Source organism: Cervus canadensis, chromosome 2, assembly GCF_019320065.1.
Source record: "Cervus canadensis isolate Bull #8, Minnesota chromosome 2, ASM1932006v1, whole genome shotgun sequence".
Classification (NCBI taxonomy): domain Eukaryota; kingdom Metazoa; phylum Chordata; class Mammalia; order Artiodactyla; family Cervidae; genus Cervus; species Cervus canadensis.
In genome coordinates, this window is record NC_057387.1 from 79907204 (window position 1) to 79925050 (window position 17847).

The window sequence follows — 17847 nt, forward strand, 5'->3', positions numbered from 1 at the left end:
CCACGGCTAGAAAATTAGAACCCGTCAGGCCAGAGTCACAATGGCCTGTGTGTATTTGTGGTTTTCCTCTTCTCCCAGTGAAGTATTTAAGGTTTCAGAGTCACTCCACCAACTTCAAGTAAGAGAGTCAGCACTTTAGAAGGAAATGGGCAGAAGGAGTGGATTTTTTTTTTTTTAAGGAGGATTTTCTGGGTTCATACCAGGAAGAATATCTGACAGCCTCAAAGCACTCACTCTGAGGAAAACATTGGTGCCAAATAAACAAGAGAGGGTGCTGACAGAGAGCGCTATCTAAGTGGCATCATTCAGCCGCCAGTGGAGTGGGCTCTCTTTGTAGCAACTTCATGGGAGACAGACCCATCTGAAAATGCTTCTAGAAGGCTTTGTTTGAAAATGCAGCATCATGTCAGAGCCATTTCAACAGATGGTTCGTGTCTCTTTCCTCACAGTATTATGCTAAAACAACTTCAGTGATTCTGCACCTCATTGTTAGCACTTGTAAACCCCCTCCCCCAGAGTAGCGAGGACTTCTCCCTTCTCTCTGGCAACGTGTCTAGTGGTCTGTATTCCACCCTCCCTCCCCCAGAGCAGAGTAATAAATAACCAGAACTACTTTCAGATGGTCTGAGCACAGGGAGGGAAAAGAATGAATGTACATTTACTTTCATGCTACATAACTTGCTTTGCTGCTAAGAGAACCAGAACTATCCTTTCTTGCCTTTCACGGACTCCGGATGATGCAAAAAAATTAAAAGGTAGATACATAGGGGGCAGGCTTCCCTTGTAGCTTGGATGGTATAGAATCTGCCTGCAATGCAGGAGACCTGAGTTCAGTCCTTTGGTCAGGAAGATCCCCTGGAGAGGGAAATGGCTACCAGCTTCAGTATTCTTGCCTGGAGAATCACATGGACAGAGGAGCCTGGTGGGCTACAGTCTATGGGGTCGCAATGAGTCAGACACAACTGAGCAACTAACACACACACACACACACACACACATACAAGGAGGGGGTAAGGTAAGAGGGGACTTGCTGGGAGACAGCAGCAGGAGCCTCTGATTCCACCAGGGGTGTGCAAGTGAGAAGGATAATTAAATGTCGCGCACCCTTGTCACTTGACCCTCACCTCTGAATGTGCAAGGCCAAGCTGGCAGCCTTCCCTTGAGTCTCTCCGCCACTGCCACCCTGTAGTAATGTGATTATAATCAACAAACTTAGCACATAGTTATTTCAGTGAATCCTCATGAGGAAACACTGAAATAGCATCTCCCTCCTCTATTAAGTTTAAAAGGAGGAAAACTAAAAGCAGAAACTAACTGGAAACCTGGGGAATGTCAATATTTGTTTAGCAAATTTAAAAATTAAATTAAAAAGATCCATAAAGAGGAAAAATTTTCAAGCTAAGGCTACCATCAGTGTGAATGTTCTGGACTACGTATGTGGTTACAGTTAGTGGTGATTGGGGGGACTGGGTGGGGCTGGGATAGACAGGAGGAAGATAAGAACTGTGCAACACAGTGGAAGAAATTCTAAGATAGTGAGGACATTAGAAATTTTTACCTTTTACATCCAGGTAAAGGCAAAACAAAAGGATCCCTGGTTGGGGAAGTGGGAAGCACAGGTGATTTGTAAGGAAGTGAGACTGTTCTGTAATAATGGATGCATTTGTCAAAACACATAGAATGTAAAACACAAAGAAAGAACCCTAATATAAACTACAAACTTGAGTTAATAATAATATATCAGTATCAGCTCATCAATTAAAATGAATGTACCACACTAACAAAAGATGTTAATAAGAGAGGAAATTGGAGAGGAAGCCATATTGAAATTCTTTATGTTCTGTTAATCTAAAGCTGTAAACTTAAACTTCTCTAAAGTCTATTCATTAAAAAGAAAAAAAATCAAACCTGAAAGCAAATCCAGAAAAAAGCTGTAATTAAGTATTTTACTTGTTTTGGTCTACCTGAAAATCATTTTAATTTTTTAATGCACAAATTAATAATTGAAAAGTTTATCAACTCTAACAACAAATCGTAATTTAGTAAAAGTACAGAATCTTTGGATTGTTTGCTTCTATAATAGCTATAGGAGTGTGTGTGTTAGTTGCTCAGTCGTGTCTGACTCTTTGTGACCCCACAGACTGTAGTCTACCAGGCTCCTCTGTCCATGGAATTCTCCAGGCAAGAATACTAGAGTGGGTTGCCATTCCCTTCTCCAGGGAATCTTCCCAACCCAGGGATCTAACCTGGGTCTCCTGCATTGGCAGGTGGATTCCTTACCACTGAGCCATTAGGGAAGCCCTACAGTTGGTTATAGGAGAGGTCATGACCAAAATGTCTGCAGGCAGTTGAGTACAGCAAAATGAAAAGAGCAAATTTCTGAACTTTGAGCATCACTGATTCCTTCATCTATAAAAAGAGACAATGACAGCAACCATGGGAGGACTGAATGATGTCTAGCACAAGGCCTGGTACTTGGTACTTGATAAACTCTAGCTACTATAATTTTTCATATTAGTTTAGCATCATGCTCCTTCCAGGACTAACATCATGCATGAAATCAACTTACATGCCAGTTAGCTTATCTCTATCTCAGGGTTGCAAATGCACCCCAGCCCCACTTATCAGGAAAAAGTATCCACTGCAGCATTTAAATGGATGCTTAGCATCTCTACCGTGGGGAAGGGGGCAACACTGTAAGGAACGGTCAAGGATGTTGACTCCCTCATGTGACCTGAATGTTTAGTCTTTCAGAACAGTGTGTGGGTGAGGAAGCATGAGCCGGGGATCCTTCCCCCAGCAGCCAAGGCAATCTTGAGACACAGACCCTGACAAACCTGGATTATAGATCTGTGGGAGGGAGGGGGCTCTGCATGGCACTTTGGCCTGAAGCCACAGTTTCGCTGACACAGCCCAGTCCCACTCTTGCCAAACAGTTTCAGTCAGCATGAGGCCATGTGTGAGTGAATCCTAGAGCGATTACACAGCAGAGTGCAGAATCGAAAAGCATTTGGGAGCCGAAGGACGCTCAGGATGCCAGGCATCAGCAACACCGCCCTCTACACAGGGACATGAAACAAGCCAGGTCCATCTGCAGATTCAGTGTGAGGACCAGCCACAGCCCCTCGCAGTCCTGAAGGCAGGTTGAGAATTTCCTTGGCAACCGTGTGGGGCAGACTAAATAGAAGTCTAGTCAAGATGGGCCCTGAGAAGCCTCGGGATGTAAGACCTTAAAGGACACAGAGAGCGTGAAAGAAGGCTGCGATTCTGAGGATGGTGAGCAGTGTGGGCCTTGGCCTACAAAGGCCTAGGTCTGAGGACATGGACAGTAATGAAGACTTCAAAGGATGCACAGCAGCCAGGGTAGACTACAGAAGGTCTTGGGCACCAATCTTAAAAGGGTTTTCTTTACTCATTAAGGCTAAGGTGATATCCTGTAAGGGATCTATGAATGAATGTATATCCCAGTAATGCCATTAGGACAGTTATACATATACTCTATATTACTATTAAAATTATAAGAAAAAAGTAGGATGATGATCACCTTTTTTTTTTTTTTTGATGATCACCTTTTAAAAATCTTAAAAAGTAAAAAATATACATTTGAATGCATTATCATTTGTCAATGGCTAATCAGCTGTGCTGTGGCAGCAATATACCCTCCAAGTTAACAAGATAATCTCGTCTCCAGCTCGCTGTTAGAACTCCTAGAACACTTCATAATATGGCAGCAACTTCTCCATTCCAAGTCATAAACTTGCTGCTCATAATGCTTCATTCTCTAGGTTTAACATCCCTATGCCAGAACATTCCAGCATTAACCAAGGACTCCTAGTGCTAGAATTCTAACACTAACCATGGTTACCTTCTTGCTGTTTCCCTGTCTAATCTCAGGCTGCAGATTTCTTCAAGTTCCTTTGGGTTAGTCTAAAAGTACAGATTCTAGCACTACACAGATTTAACCTTTTGCCCACTTGTTTGACTTTGGATAAATGATTTAACTAGATCCTTAATTTAACTCATGTGTAAAAATGAGAGTAATATCTTAACTGACATGTTTATTGCAAGGATTAATTTTATGTAACATACATGAAAACCTATGCTTAGCAGACAGATTCTCTTTCCCTCTACCCCTGCATTCCCTGCCCATACCTTGTATCCCACTTTCTGGACTTCTAAGAAATAAGAACAGACAGAACCTGAGCTTGTGAGAATCAGGATAGCTTGCCTTGCTTGATCTGACATCTTGTCATGAGACTGACTTGCTTACTTAGTCAAGCTTGCAAGACTGTAATACAGTGAATGGAGGGTATGAACTTAAAATAAAATATTTATTTTTACTCCACCTCATTCCTCAAAGAATTTGATGCAGCTTGAAACCAACTTCAACAATGCAAATTTTATCTACAAGTGGTATTTTAAAGTAGAAAGGGGATAAAAAATAAAATTTAAATATTCAGTATCTTTTCCCTTAGTATTGGGACATAGAACACCACAGTCAGTGTAGATATGTGTTCTTTTAAGGTTAGCCAGAAACTTTTATTTTATTTTAAACCATTAAGCACCATAGGCACAATGCCTAAGGCCTATATGATCTTTTCAAGGCCTGCAGAGTTATCTGAAATATGATGAAAATTATTATTAGGTTTTTGAAGTATAGTTGATGTATGATACTACATCAGTTTCAAGGGTACTGTAGGTATACTTTTAAATAAAACAAAGAGAAGTCTTTGTGGGATGGCAACAGTGTGTGTGTGTGTGTCTGTGTGGCGGGGTACAGGGAATGGGGGGGAATCCTATACCTTCTTCTTGGACTGTCTGGATTATATCATAGCCAAATACAGTCAATAACCCTTTGACCAATGGAACAGGGTGGTGACAGGTACTTTTAATTCACTGTTGTTGGTGATTATTGACAAGCTGGTAATGATCATGCTGCAGGGTGTCACTCACGCTAAAGGCATTAGCATCCTTTTAAAGGTCAAAACCAAATTCTTTTAAAATGCAGAATTTCTTAGAAATCCAGAAGCTTCAGAACTTCTTTAAACCAGGTTCACACTATCAGCTAGGAAATACCTGAGACACTCAGGATTTCAGTTCTTTCTCTATGTCTCACATTAAAATATTTAATTTTTCCTGACTTAAATTCTTGGCTGTCAAACAAACTACATGGTAAAATGCTTCCAATGGGTGTATGAGAAGGAGATTCTGAAAGCGATTTATGTCTTTAGGAGGCAAAAGGTAAGCAAAAACCCAAGGCAAAACTGTATCAAATCAAAGCAAAATTATACTTACTCTGTGACACTCTTACTAGCTCAGTCACACTAAAAACACCTGATGTGACAAAACTGTCCTGGAAGCCCAAATGTCCTGGGGAGACAAAAACAAAAGAAACAAAAGTGTCATAAATAGAAGACATTTGACGAGAGAATTCCAAATATTAGTTTCATTGTGATTAGAAAATGTGAAGTCTAATTTCATATTCTGTTCTAGTTAGAGATATGTGGGAGGGTACAGTCATTTAGTTATGTAGATGGTTTTTTGGTTTGAATCTTTGAATCTAGGGGTTATGGAAAGCTATGACACAACTGGGTGATTTTTGAAATGGTTAAAAAAAGAGAGTTCAACAGGAAATCTGAAAAAAAAGATGATTTAAATAAATGGTTACCTTGGCTGACCTCTGAGACCTTCACAACTGGGATGAAAACACCCTACCTAAGAATCAGCTAGGATAGCTAAATTCCATAACAGTTTTTAAACATTATTCTCTAAAGAAACATCTGATCGGGATTAGCTATCCATTCATTCAAACCAAACAAGATTTAAAGCTGTTCCCTTCACTTCAAGAGGCACCAGAGTGACTCTTTAGAAAGCCAGCCTGCAAAGAACAAGCCCCAAACCTTGAACCATAAACACAAATTCTTTTAGCACAAATAAAACTTTCTAAAAAGGTAATCAACAGTTCAAAATGACTTAATATCTGAATTTTGCATCTGCTTTATTTTTGCTGGATATAATTAATTTCCCTTAAGATATCTGATATTACATCTAATTATCCACTGCTTATTTATTTTTATGGTATATTCAGGAACATATTTATAAATGGCAAGAAATGCATAATTTCTGCATGTCATTTCCCTCTCTGCCTCTAAAGTTTTCTGATTGTGAGTATCACAGGTGGAATCTAGTTGAGAGATCTGTCTATAGAACTAGTGTTAATCTGTTTTAAAAACAGGGTCAAGGAGAAGTAGTTGGTGGAAGGGTTTTTTTTTTTTAATAACTATTCTTTGAAATAAGAAACATACCTTTAAGAAACACAATGTAAGAAAATGGACTAGTCTAAATGTATAACAAATAATCCATAAATATGGTTTATGATAGTCATAAAAGTTAGATTTTGCCCACTACTAAAAGGAAGCAAGTTTACCTGTCTATGCACCAATAAATTTATTAACTATCATGCACATAAACACATGCAAAAAGAAATCACCAAGTTTTGGAGAATTATAAATGGATCCACAAATTATTCTTTTTCTGTTGGTTAAATTGGACTTTTGCATAAGAAAGATGTTTTGACTGAGAATTAAAAGACAATATTCAGTTAATTCTTACATCAAACACACAATCTATGATATTTTAGATGAAGTGGTTCTAACTTTTAGAATATGCAATAATCATACTTTGCTTTATAAAAATAAAATGGCACCACATGTGGGGATGGATGTTAACTACACTTTATCATGGTGGCCATTTCATAGTATATACATAAACTGAATTATTGCCTTGTACACTTGAAACGCACATAATGTTTATGCCATTTATATTAATTAAAAAAAGAAACACATATATACACCACCCTTTTTTTTAAAAAAGACAAAATTCATTTGAAGAAGTGACTAAGAAATTTCACTTCTTAAAACAACCCACACCCAGGTATTCGGTTGACTTTTACTTGGTAGGTGCCTGAGATGTTGCTGCCTCTTGGGTTAAAAGAACTGAGACGTAAAAATAAATAAATAAGTAAAACTCCAACAAAGTCCTGGCAAAACAGAGCATAATATCTCTTTCTACTGTGACAGTGTGAACATCACATTTACCCCACAGCCCATAACAAAGGAAATCCAACCACAACCTGCATTAAGTTTGACTTAAGACCCATCTAACAATAGGAAGGAAATTCAGAGCTGAATGCGAAAATCTGGGTTTATCTTCAGCTCCTGCTCATCTCTGTCTGTGTCACTTGCTTGCGGGCTGATACTTGTTTCAGTTCCAACCTGTGAAATTCCTTATTTTAAGGACGACTTAACATGAATTTCTAAGCAGAGTGAATGTGAACATACTTTAATCCTGCCTCCAGAAAAAGCAACCAATGTATTTTGAAAACTTAGTTTAGATTAGCACAAGGACTTGGGAGGGGGAAGCCCAAGCGTTCATCCATTCAAACCATCATCCTTCTCCTTTTCTTTTGTCCACCTCTTAAATGTTGGTGTTCTCCAGCATTTGTGCTCATCTCTACTTATTATATATTTCCTGTGTTATTTTATTTCCATGCTACCAGCTACCAGGCTTGACTGTGATATGTGTGAAAACTAGAAAAATACTTGCTTGGTTCATCATTGTATTCAATACCTGGGACAAAGCAGTTAACAAGCACATATTTGTTGAATGAGTGCATGAATGAATCTATAGGCCAATGACTCTCAAATCTTTAACTTTTGCCAAGATCTCTCTCCTGGGTTCCAAAAACATAAATCAAAATATTTATTAGATATTTCTATCCAGACAGCCTACAGGTATCCTTAGACCCAACATGTCCAAAGTCGAGTTCCTCTCCTTCTCTCCAAAAATCTGTTCTTATTCTTTGAATTCCCTACTTCAATGAGCCATCCACCGTTCATCTCATTTTCTATGTTTATGTCATCCCTGACTCTTGCCTCTTGCAAACACCCACATGCAACGAATCCCCCACTGATTCCACTCCATGCGTATCTCCATCTCTCCCTCTTGACTGTGGCACTGGCTCTTCACACTTCTCACCAGCATGATGGGACAGCCTCCTACGGTCTATATCATCAGTTTTGGCTTCTCCTCTAGTCTGCTTCCCACACTGCAGCCAGAAATGTCTCTCTGACAGACAAATCTGATGATTCATTCATTTTTCAACAAATACTTCTTGAGCACCTCCTCTGTGTCCCCTGTGTCAGACATTGGGCCAAGGGTTTAAGACACAGTCCCTACCTTCAGGAAATTTATAGTTTAGGATTAGATACAGCTGAAATGAGTGCCAAAGAATGGATGCTTTTGAACTGTGGAGCTGGAGAAGACTCTTGAGAGTCCGCTGGAGGGCAAGGAGATCAAACCAGTCAATCCCAAAGGAAATCAACCCTGAATATTAATTGGAAGGACTGATGCTGAAGCTGAAGCTCCAATACTTTGGCCACCTAATGTGAAGAGCTGACTCACTGCTGGAAAAGATTGAGGGCAGGAGAAGGGGGTGACAGAGAATGAGATGGTTGAGTGACATCACATACTCAATGGACATGAATTTGAGCAAACTCCGGGAGGTAGTGAAGGACAGAGAAGCCTGGCATGCTGCAGTCCCTGGGGTCGCAAAGAGTCGGACATGACTTAGCAACTGAACAATGACAACAAAGGGAATAAATAATAGTAAGGACACAAATAGGAAAAGCTTTAGAAACAGTGGTCAGGGAAGGTCTCTCTTTATGCACTCCAGACATGGCTCGGAATGAACAAACACAATTCAAATTGGGCTCAATATGCTTTCTTTCCTTTTTAATAAAAATGTTGACAGAACATCTTATTTCTGTCTCTTATTCTCTCTCATCTCTAGCAGTGAAATCAAGCCAATATGCATCTGAAAAACTATTAAAATGAACCACCCAAACAGTCCCTCCAAACTAAACAGGACAAGGACAGGACAGACAAGCCATTTAGACAAAGCTTCCAATCAAGGAGGTGATAGAAGTTTCCCTGAGGAGAAGTGTCTAGGTTGTCCTATTGTTTTGATATAGTTCATGTTTTGGGAGACCAAATAAAAACAGGATAAAGGACAGCATTATTCAATGGACATAAAGGGCTAAAAAAAGTCTAGTCCCACACTTAAGCTAGCATCTTGTATCATCCTGAAAGTCACTGTAAAAATAACAACTGGATCCTCCTCCCCTTCCAGCAACCTGCCTCCTAAAGTCTATTTTAGTGGAATGTCTGTAATTTAGAAGATGAAATATATGTCAGTGTACAAAAACCAGAAAAATAAAAAAGAAGTATTCACAAATCCTGAAGGAACCATCCCCTCACAGTATCATGAAACTGAGTCACATTGCCTTGACTACTTCATGTTTATAATAAGTCCCCAAGGAAAGACCTGTGTAAACACTCCATGTAACTTTATATGACTATGAAACTGGTTTTGTTCCTTCACCAATTATTTGGAAACCCACTGATGAACTCTAGAAGACAACAACGAGAAGTGAAACCTGAGAAATGATGGAAAAAATGACACAGCTAACGTAATTACTAAGCAAACCTGAGCAGATTAATATTTTGTTCTTACTAACACAAACCAAATCACAAAAATGACTTTCAGGGAAATAACACTAATCTGGGTGGTCTACTTTATTGCAAGATGAGAGAAAAATAGAAAAGACAATACAAAGGCAAATTTAAGTATGTAATTCTGAATTCAGATGTTAGCATTGAAAGATCTTCAGATAGGAAGCTAAGTAAACATTCCCAAAAGGTCCCAGGATTTACATTTTGAGTAGGGCCTCTCAGAAATGAGTGCAAAACATATACTTTGGTTAAGCATGCCTTAGGTGAAAAGCCAGACTGCACACTGTTCTGACTCTCTTCAATTCTGAACTACTGTTCAGGAGCAATTGTATAGGAGACTGAAATAAGGACCAGATTCTTTTTCATTTTAGATAAAATGGCTAAAAAAGTTCAGTCACTGAAGTCTTGTTCAATGAATTCACAATTAGAGTATAGATTTCAATACCTTGGAGTCTGTCATACTCACAGTGGGGAGGGATTAGACTTTCTAGAGAGGCAGAAATACAAAAAGCTAAATTCTTTTATGGGTGGTTAGGAAAAGCAGCTTTCTTTATCTTGATGATATCAGCAGTTATTATGGAAAATGCTATTAGAAGTTCCTTCATCTTATGAAGGAACTGAATATCTATCTACCTCTTAAAGAAAAAAAGCTTGATTTGCAGAGACATAGGTAACCTTGCAGAACGGTTCAGAGGTCGGGGAAGAAATAAGTGGTAACAAGCCATCCGGAGGGCTGGCCTTTAAAGAAAGTTGGAACATCCGTGAAACAGAGTTGATGTATTTGAGGAGGAAAGTGTATACATGAGATGGTATGCTTGTTTGTTCTGTTGGAAGAACAAAGGCAGGACGCTGTAGTGGCTCAATGGTAAAGGAATCTGCCTGCCAAGGCAGGAGACGCGGGTTCCATCCCCGGGTTGGGAAGATCCCCTGGAGGAGGGCATGGCAACCCACTCCAGTATTCTGGCCTGGGAAATCCCATGGACAGAGGAGCCTGGTGGGCTACAATTCATGGGGCTGCAAAGAGTTTGACACGACTTGGTAACTAAACAACAAGAGCAAAGGCTCTCAGCTCTAAATTACCAAATTTCATCTAGCCAATGGATGGAGGTACACTGCATAAACAGGTCCTTTCACAGGTACAGCCTGCTCTCCGTATAAGGGGATGCAGAACCCGCAGATACCAAAACCAACCGTGCCATTTTACACAAGGAACTTCAGCATCTGAGGAGTCTTGTATCCTTGGGGGTCCTGGAAACAAGGCCCATGCATATGGAGGGTTGACTGTAACCTCTATCCTCTCATGGTAAATGTGGTTCCATCACTAGCAAGACAAGCCAGTGACCAGATCTCTGCATGCTTGAGTTCCTCAAAGGGAAAGAGCTCCCTTGTGGTCAGGCCATTTCCATTCCACAAGTACTCGGGACTGTCTGTGACCTGCAGGTCTTGGACTAAATCCTGAAGACACTGCTCTCACAGAACTCGCGTTCTCCTGCTCCTGAAGAAAAGCTGATCTCATCAACTCTGTTCCTCCCTGGAATTTTCATTCCTGCTTCGGTGAACTCCCAGCTGGCTTCTGAGCCACCCAAGGGGAGGGCATGTGGCTTCTTCCTCTTCTCCGTCCCCCACGGTTCAGTCCATACTTATCAGCTGTGCTCAGTCAATTCTGCTGAGTGGAGTGTCAGCTTGACCTGCCTCCTGTAGTAGACTCCTTGTCTTTATCTGACAGTGATTTGTCTTCCTGTCCTCCTTCAGCACCCCTACAACAAACCAGGCAAGAGCAGGCTATGTCTTCTGATCTGACTCTGCCCACAGATCCCATCACAATCCCTTTTCTAGGTATGCAGTAAGTATTGATTCAGTGATTCAGATGAGTACTTTGAGATACCCTTATTTAGTAGCCCTTTAAGCACTACGTTAATCACTTTAGTTTACCTCCAGTCACATGTTCCTTCTATACTTTTCTTTTGGAATATCTTAGAAAACTGATTTTTTAAGGGGGGTGTAAATATGTCTACTGATCCATTAAACCCAAATTTTAAATTTTTGGTCTGTGAACAAAGACAGAGCCCATAAGCAAGAAGAAGAAACTGGGACCCTGAATGATGGTGTAGAGTAGAACCTCCCTGCAAACTTAGCCTATCATCTGGAACAGTTACAAAAAGAAAAATAGGTTTTAATGTACTTTAACCACCTTATTTTTTTGGTCTTTATTATAGTAGCCTAGTACTTAACCTAACCAACATAAGTGCCAGTCTTTCCCTTTAGAATCAAAAGTGCCACAAATTAGCAGTCCAGTCTGCAAACACATTTTGCTTGGCTAGCAGAATACTAATTTTTTTTTTTTTTTTGCACATGAAAGTTTTTAAACTGAGCATGAGCTTACAAATATACCACATTCCCCAGTACACTTTATTGTATTTCATTTATTTAAATGTTCTGTAAGGCCCTTCTAGCCAAAGAAATTTGTGATGCCGCCTGCTACATATCTTCTCTTCATGTTCATCTACTAGCATAGCAGAGACAGAACGCATGGTTGGTTGTTGTGTTTTGTCTGAAAATAAAACCATCAGTATTTCATGATTTCTTTGAGAATAAAGTTTAGCTGTATTAGCTAGGTACTTAAAGCTCTTCAAAATCTGGCCTCTAATATATCTTCTCAGCATTTCAGATAGTAGTTCCAATATCATCCAAATATTGGGTTGGTCAAAAAGTTCATTAAGGTTTTTCCATAAGATGTTACAAAAATCCCCAGCAAACATTTTGGCCAACCCAATATATACTCTGTGTTGCAACCGAGATGTCCCACCTGTTATTCTCCAAATACAGGTATGTTCCATCCTCCATGTCAGGATTCATATCAGCGCTTCCCAAACCCTGTTATGTAGAATGTGTGTGTGTGTGTGCGCGTGCGCGTGTGTGTGTGTGTGTGCGTGGGTGCACATGTGCTAAGTTGCTTCAGTTGTGTCTAACTCTATGGATTGTAGCCTGCAGGCTCCTGTCTCCATGGAATTCTCCAGGCAAGAACACTGGAGAGGGTTGCCATGCCCTTCTCCAAAGGACCCTCCTGATAGTCCCCCCAGATTCTCCACCACAAACGAGTTAAAAATAAAGATACAAGTACATATAAGATAGAGATTTCCATAGTAAAAATAGTTCAGAAAACACTATCACAACCACCCTTAGAGAATGACAAGGAATATTTACATATTAAAGCCTCTGAGAGTTTCTTACAAACTTTCTTAATATCGTTTAACTCACAATTTCCTAAATAACTTGACAAGGATACCATTTGTTTTTGGCAAATGTCCTTTTGTTCATACACTGTTCTGCTCCTTTTCCTATTTTTCCCCCATTTGGTTTATGTACTAAAGTGCTGAGGGGAAATTAGAATCTGAACTCTTTGAGCTAATTCACACCTTTAAGGCAAGGCTAAAGGACATTCCCAATCTTAACTTGCAATCACTTTAAAATATCCAGATTAAGTAAATGGATCAAGCCAGTAACAGGTATTGTAAAGATAAGTTACCTAGCTGAAAAATTCATCGATAGAACAACGCCAGGTAGTGTTAATTTTCACCAAAAGCATAGCTTTCATTTATCCAGTATGTACTACGTGTTTGCTACTCTGCTACATACTTTAGACATATTAGATCTAATTCTTCCTGTAACCCTGTGTAGTTGGCAATATTCTGATTTTATAGAACAGGAAGCTTAAGCTCATTGAGGTTAAGTGACTTGCCCAAGGTCACACGCCTAGTGGCAGAATTAGGGTTAGAACACAGGTTTGTTTAGTTCTCTTTATATAATGTATTTTATTGCATCTTAATCCAACAAATATAATACCAGAGACTTGATTATCCAATGTAACCCAAAGACCTCGTCACATCCTTTACCAATTCCTGCAGTTAATAAGGGAAGAGTAGTATTTCATTAAATTAAATCTGATGGCTCAACTTCACTATAAAGAGGGTTTATGACTTTGAGTTACAAGTGATTAGGCATTTAATTAAAGGACTATGTCTAACAGACATCAAAACATCTAAATAAAAAGTGGAAAAAGATTTTTACTTATTTGTATGTTTAGAAATATTGGATGCATAATATCATAGAATGAACTGGAAATGACGGTAATGAAGTAATGAAGTAATCATCATTGCATCTTAAATAATTTTAGACTAATAAAATAATGAGCTTTGATTTTTTTTAAATAATTAATTAATATGTTTGCCGTGCTGTAACTCCACTTCACTTTTCCTCTGGAACAGGCAGAATAAATCTCCTCTCTCTTCCATTTTGCTGCCCTTCACTTATTTAAAGACAGTCCTCAGCCCTTAATTTTCTCTTCCTCAGGCTAAATACTCTCTTTCACTGTTTTGTCATGTGAGCCAATTAATTTTCCCATTGCCCTTAAACATTTAGACTTATACATTTATTAGACCTATAATAAGCATAAATGGATATTCTTCAAGTGGACCCAACCTCAAATTAGTTTTGTACAAAAACAGAGAAACACTTGCTTTAGAAAAAAAATTTTAAAGCACCATAAAAAAAAGGTTCTTAAAGAGAAAATTTTGCTTCATGTTAGGAAAAAGTAACTTCCATATAATTAATATAATTAGTTTTATTTTATAAATATATTAAAATTAATGTTATCTTTTAATGCATCATAAACTTTAAAATATTTCTTAATTAACCTGGTTTTGAATTAAAAGAGGCTTTCAAGCAAACTTATTGTTTCTATGTTCTGAACCAAAGTTTTCTCTAAACTTGGACAGTACCAACTGTTAATCTGCAAATGGATCAAACTATTTGTAATAGCTTCAGTTTCTGCTTTCAAACTCATACATACTGGAGAAAAAATAAGGAAACGCATTCTCTGAATACATCAGAAACTGACTACCTTAAATGAAATAGACAGGAAACTAGATCACCTGAGGGCTACCCTGGTTTATGGATGTAAAACAGGAAAAAAAAATTTAATGCCTATCATTCTGTTCTTTCTTTTTAGGTTTAATTCACATGGCTGTGAAACCATTTACACAGAGCCTGCATGCTAAAGCACCTGAGGACACATGCAATGACAAGGAAAGAAGATGACCAGGAGCCATGTGCTAATTTTAAGACACTCAACGCCGACTTCAGTTCACGGAGCACAAGAAGAAAATCACTGATGAACTGAAGCAATACATTTTAAAAGAATTCTTACAATAACTTGTCTAAGACTACAAAAAAATTACAAATAGGTGGATGTCATTTTCTAAATATATAATAAAATAAAGCTAATGTTTAGAAACACAAAATACAAACAGAAACCATCTTTTTTAAAGTCATTTGCTTTGTGCAATTCCTACTCACCCAGCAATTACTTAGTTACTGATGCCATAATTCACAGCGTTTATTAAATTATAGGATCTATAGTATACAATTCTGCAGATACTATGGCACGCCACAAATCGTCCAGGCCACTAGACTTTGAAGTTTGCTGGCTTAGCACAAACACAAAGTATTTTAGAAGTAGCAGAAAATTCTTTGTGAAATATAACAGAATGAATTAGACTGTTCAGGCCATGTCGTGTTAGCACAATGGAGGAACACTTTTAAGACTTTAAAGTCATGTAATACAATTCTAGGCTGGATTTTTCTTGTTAGAAAAAGTAGAATGGGAGTGATTGGAAGAGAAAAGGGCCAATATTTGACAACAGAAATCAGCATAACCTTTTAACTGCAGCAGCCATGGGTGACTGCCCTTTGACCTTGAAAGATTATGTGGGATTTCAATGACAACAGCTGGAAGTGAGCATGTGTGAATGGAGAACACAGATCTGAGGCCTGGTACAAAAGGCTGCACAATCTCTGCCCAGATCAGAGTGCTGATTAGAAATTGTTTCCTGGTCCTGGCTTAATAGAGTGTGATAATGAAAGGTTTTGTCTTTTTTTTTTTTTTTTAATTCTTCCAGCAAGAAATCATTGGTAGATTTCTTCCAAACCCATTCTCCCCTTTTAGCCCCTCAAATCTTCTGGGTTTTCATGTATAACAGCCCCATCTTTTTTAAGGATATAGTTAAAAACAAAACTTTGTTTCAAAAGCTACCTCTTACAGATAAAATTTAAGTTCTTGAGTTTGTCTCCTGCATTTTAAAATAATCTCTATTTGGCATGTTACACAGGGAATCATTATTTTTTATCTAAGGATCTGTCATACACACACACATACATAAATGAGAGTTCAATAAAAGCAGGAACTGTAATCGCTCATCGTTTTAATTCTACCACTTATACAGTGACTAGCATATGGTGGGTCCTCACTATATATATGACAAGGGAACACAGAAATGAAATATTTATTCTTATCCATTTATTCTTTTTATTTTCTTGGCATAAAATGGTAGATTCCTACATGAACATTTAACAATATCACCTTTTTCTTCAACCAAGTTCATATATAAATTAGCAATTTTTGGTTACATCTTTAGGTATGTTTACTCGACAAGAATTTACGAAAAAGATGAGTAATTACTTCCTTTCAAAGATAAGGTAACTTAACCAAGTAGATATAGAGATTTGACTGCTTGGAGAATGAGGTCATTTCGATCCATAAGACCCCAGTGAATGATGTTCACTGAGCTAAAATTAGCACATAAACCGATGCAGGTGCAATCTCAAATTCCTATGTGGGATCCCCATACTTGCTGACATTGCTCTGAAACCACCCAAATGATGCCACAACTATTACTGAAAGGACACTGAGTTATGACTCATTTATGTTGTTTTGGTTTTACCATGCATTCTATCTTACCTTCAACTGCTCCGGATTTTGTTAACTCCTCTAGCTCTGGATTTTGCTAACCACTCTAGTTTCTGTATCAAATGAGCAACTCCTTAGTTTCAGTAGAAGGTGGCCTTTCCTTTATGCAAATAGTACTCTGAGTTGGGCAAAAACCAACCTGGCTGTGTGGTATGAGACAAGCAGAGGCTGGTGAAACTGACTTCTAAAGCAGACAGGGGTTGTCTGCCTACGTCCTTCTATAGCAACTCTAGATGTTATTCCAAACAAGCCATGGGACAGATTGTTTTTTGGAACAGACCGAATCCATTTGCCGTTTCAAAATTCTATAAACAGAGTATTAAGGAATTCAATTCCCACAGCAACTATATGGGCGTTGGCTTCAGTTTTATGGGAATTTCTGCCAAGCTCACATATTTGTAGAACTATTGGTTTAGAGTGTCCTCTGCAACCCCGAGCAGGAGGGATCAGTTCTTGCGATCGCAGTTCACTTTAAGGACTGGGTCTTACTGGTGACAGGTACACATGATAAATGTTCCAGAAGCCTGACCTAATTTCCCTTGAAGTGAGTGTTTTGCTAAGAACATTCCCTCAAAGTGTCAGCTTGCAACCAAGGATTCAAACCTGCCAGTGTCCATTCTTCTTAGCGAGTTATTACCATTGCTTTGAAAGTTCACTCAAAAGGAAGCTAATTCTGCCTCATTTATCAAACTTCTTCAGACTTACTGCTGCATTTAAATAAGTTATATATCTAATGTAAAATAAGAAATTATAAAACAAACTCAGTCTCATAGTTTTTAGTTATTTGTGATCAGAAAAACAAAACATTCTGGACTTAGTATAAATTAAGGTGAACTTGCAATATACTTGTCTTTTCTCTTGTAAAGAGATCAATATGGCAACATGTTCACTTATCTTGTCCTTCAAAAATTATATCTGCAAGCTATTATTTATGTATCATATAGTGGTAGGGAAAATACTGCAGAAATTAGAATCCCAAATGTCCTAAGCCTCAGTTTCTGTAGTTATACAATGGCATTAATGGTTGTACCTACCTCTAAAGTTTGTTGCTAGGAATAAAGAGATAATGTATTTAAAATAATTAGCCAAAAGTCAAGATTTCTCTTGGTAAATGTCATGTTGCACTTGAAAATATGTGGCTTTTTTCCAAATATCTTTTTATATTGAATTCTAACATAATTCCATAATGATAATAGAACAGACTCCATATGATTTTAATATCTTTAGACCATAAAACTTGTGCACCCTGTTTTATGTCCCTGGATATATTCCAATGTCTCCTAGTTTATAGTCTAAGGCAACTTGAATAGAATTTGTATCCTGATGTTGTGTGAAAACTGTATAAATCTTAATTATGTTGAATTGGTTCATAGTGCTTTTCAGGTCTACTATATTCTTCTTTTCTGTCTATTCATTCTATTAATTTTTGAAAGTTTGATATTGAAACTCCAATTAAAAACTTTAATTTA

The 17847-nt window shown here is 38.2% G+C and overlaps 1 protein-coding gene across 4 annotated transcripts in view; it reads right to left on the reverse strand.

Moving 5' to 3' along the window:
• The window catches only part of NFIA (nuclear factor I A), a 396205-nt gene that overhangs the window by 133870 nt on the left and 244488 nt on the right, over positions 1-17847 (reverse strand). For all 4 annotated transcript variants that reach the window (XM_043461143.1, XM_043461142.1, XM_043461144.1 and 1 more), the window contains exon 4: positions 5296-5370. In XM_043461143.1, coding sequence (XP_043317078.1) covers positions 5296-5370 — 75 coding nt within the window. The remainder of the gene's footprint in view (positions 1-5295; positions 5371-17847) is intronic.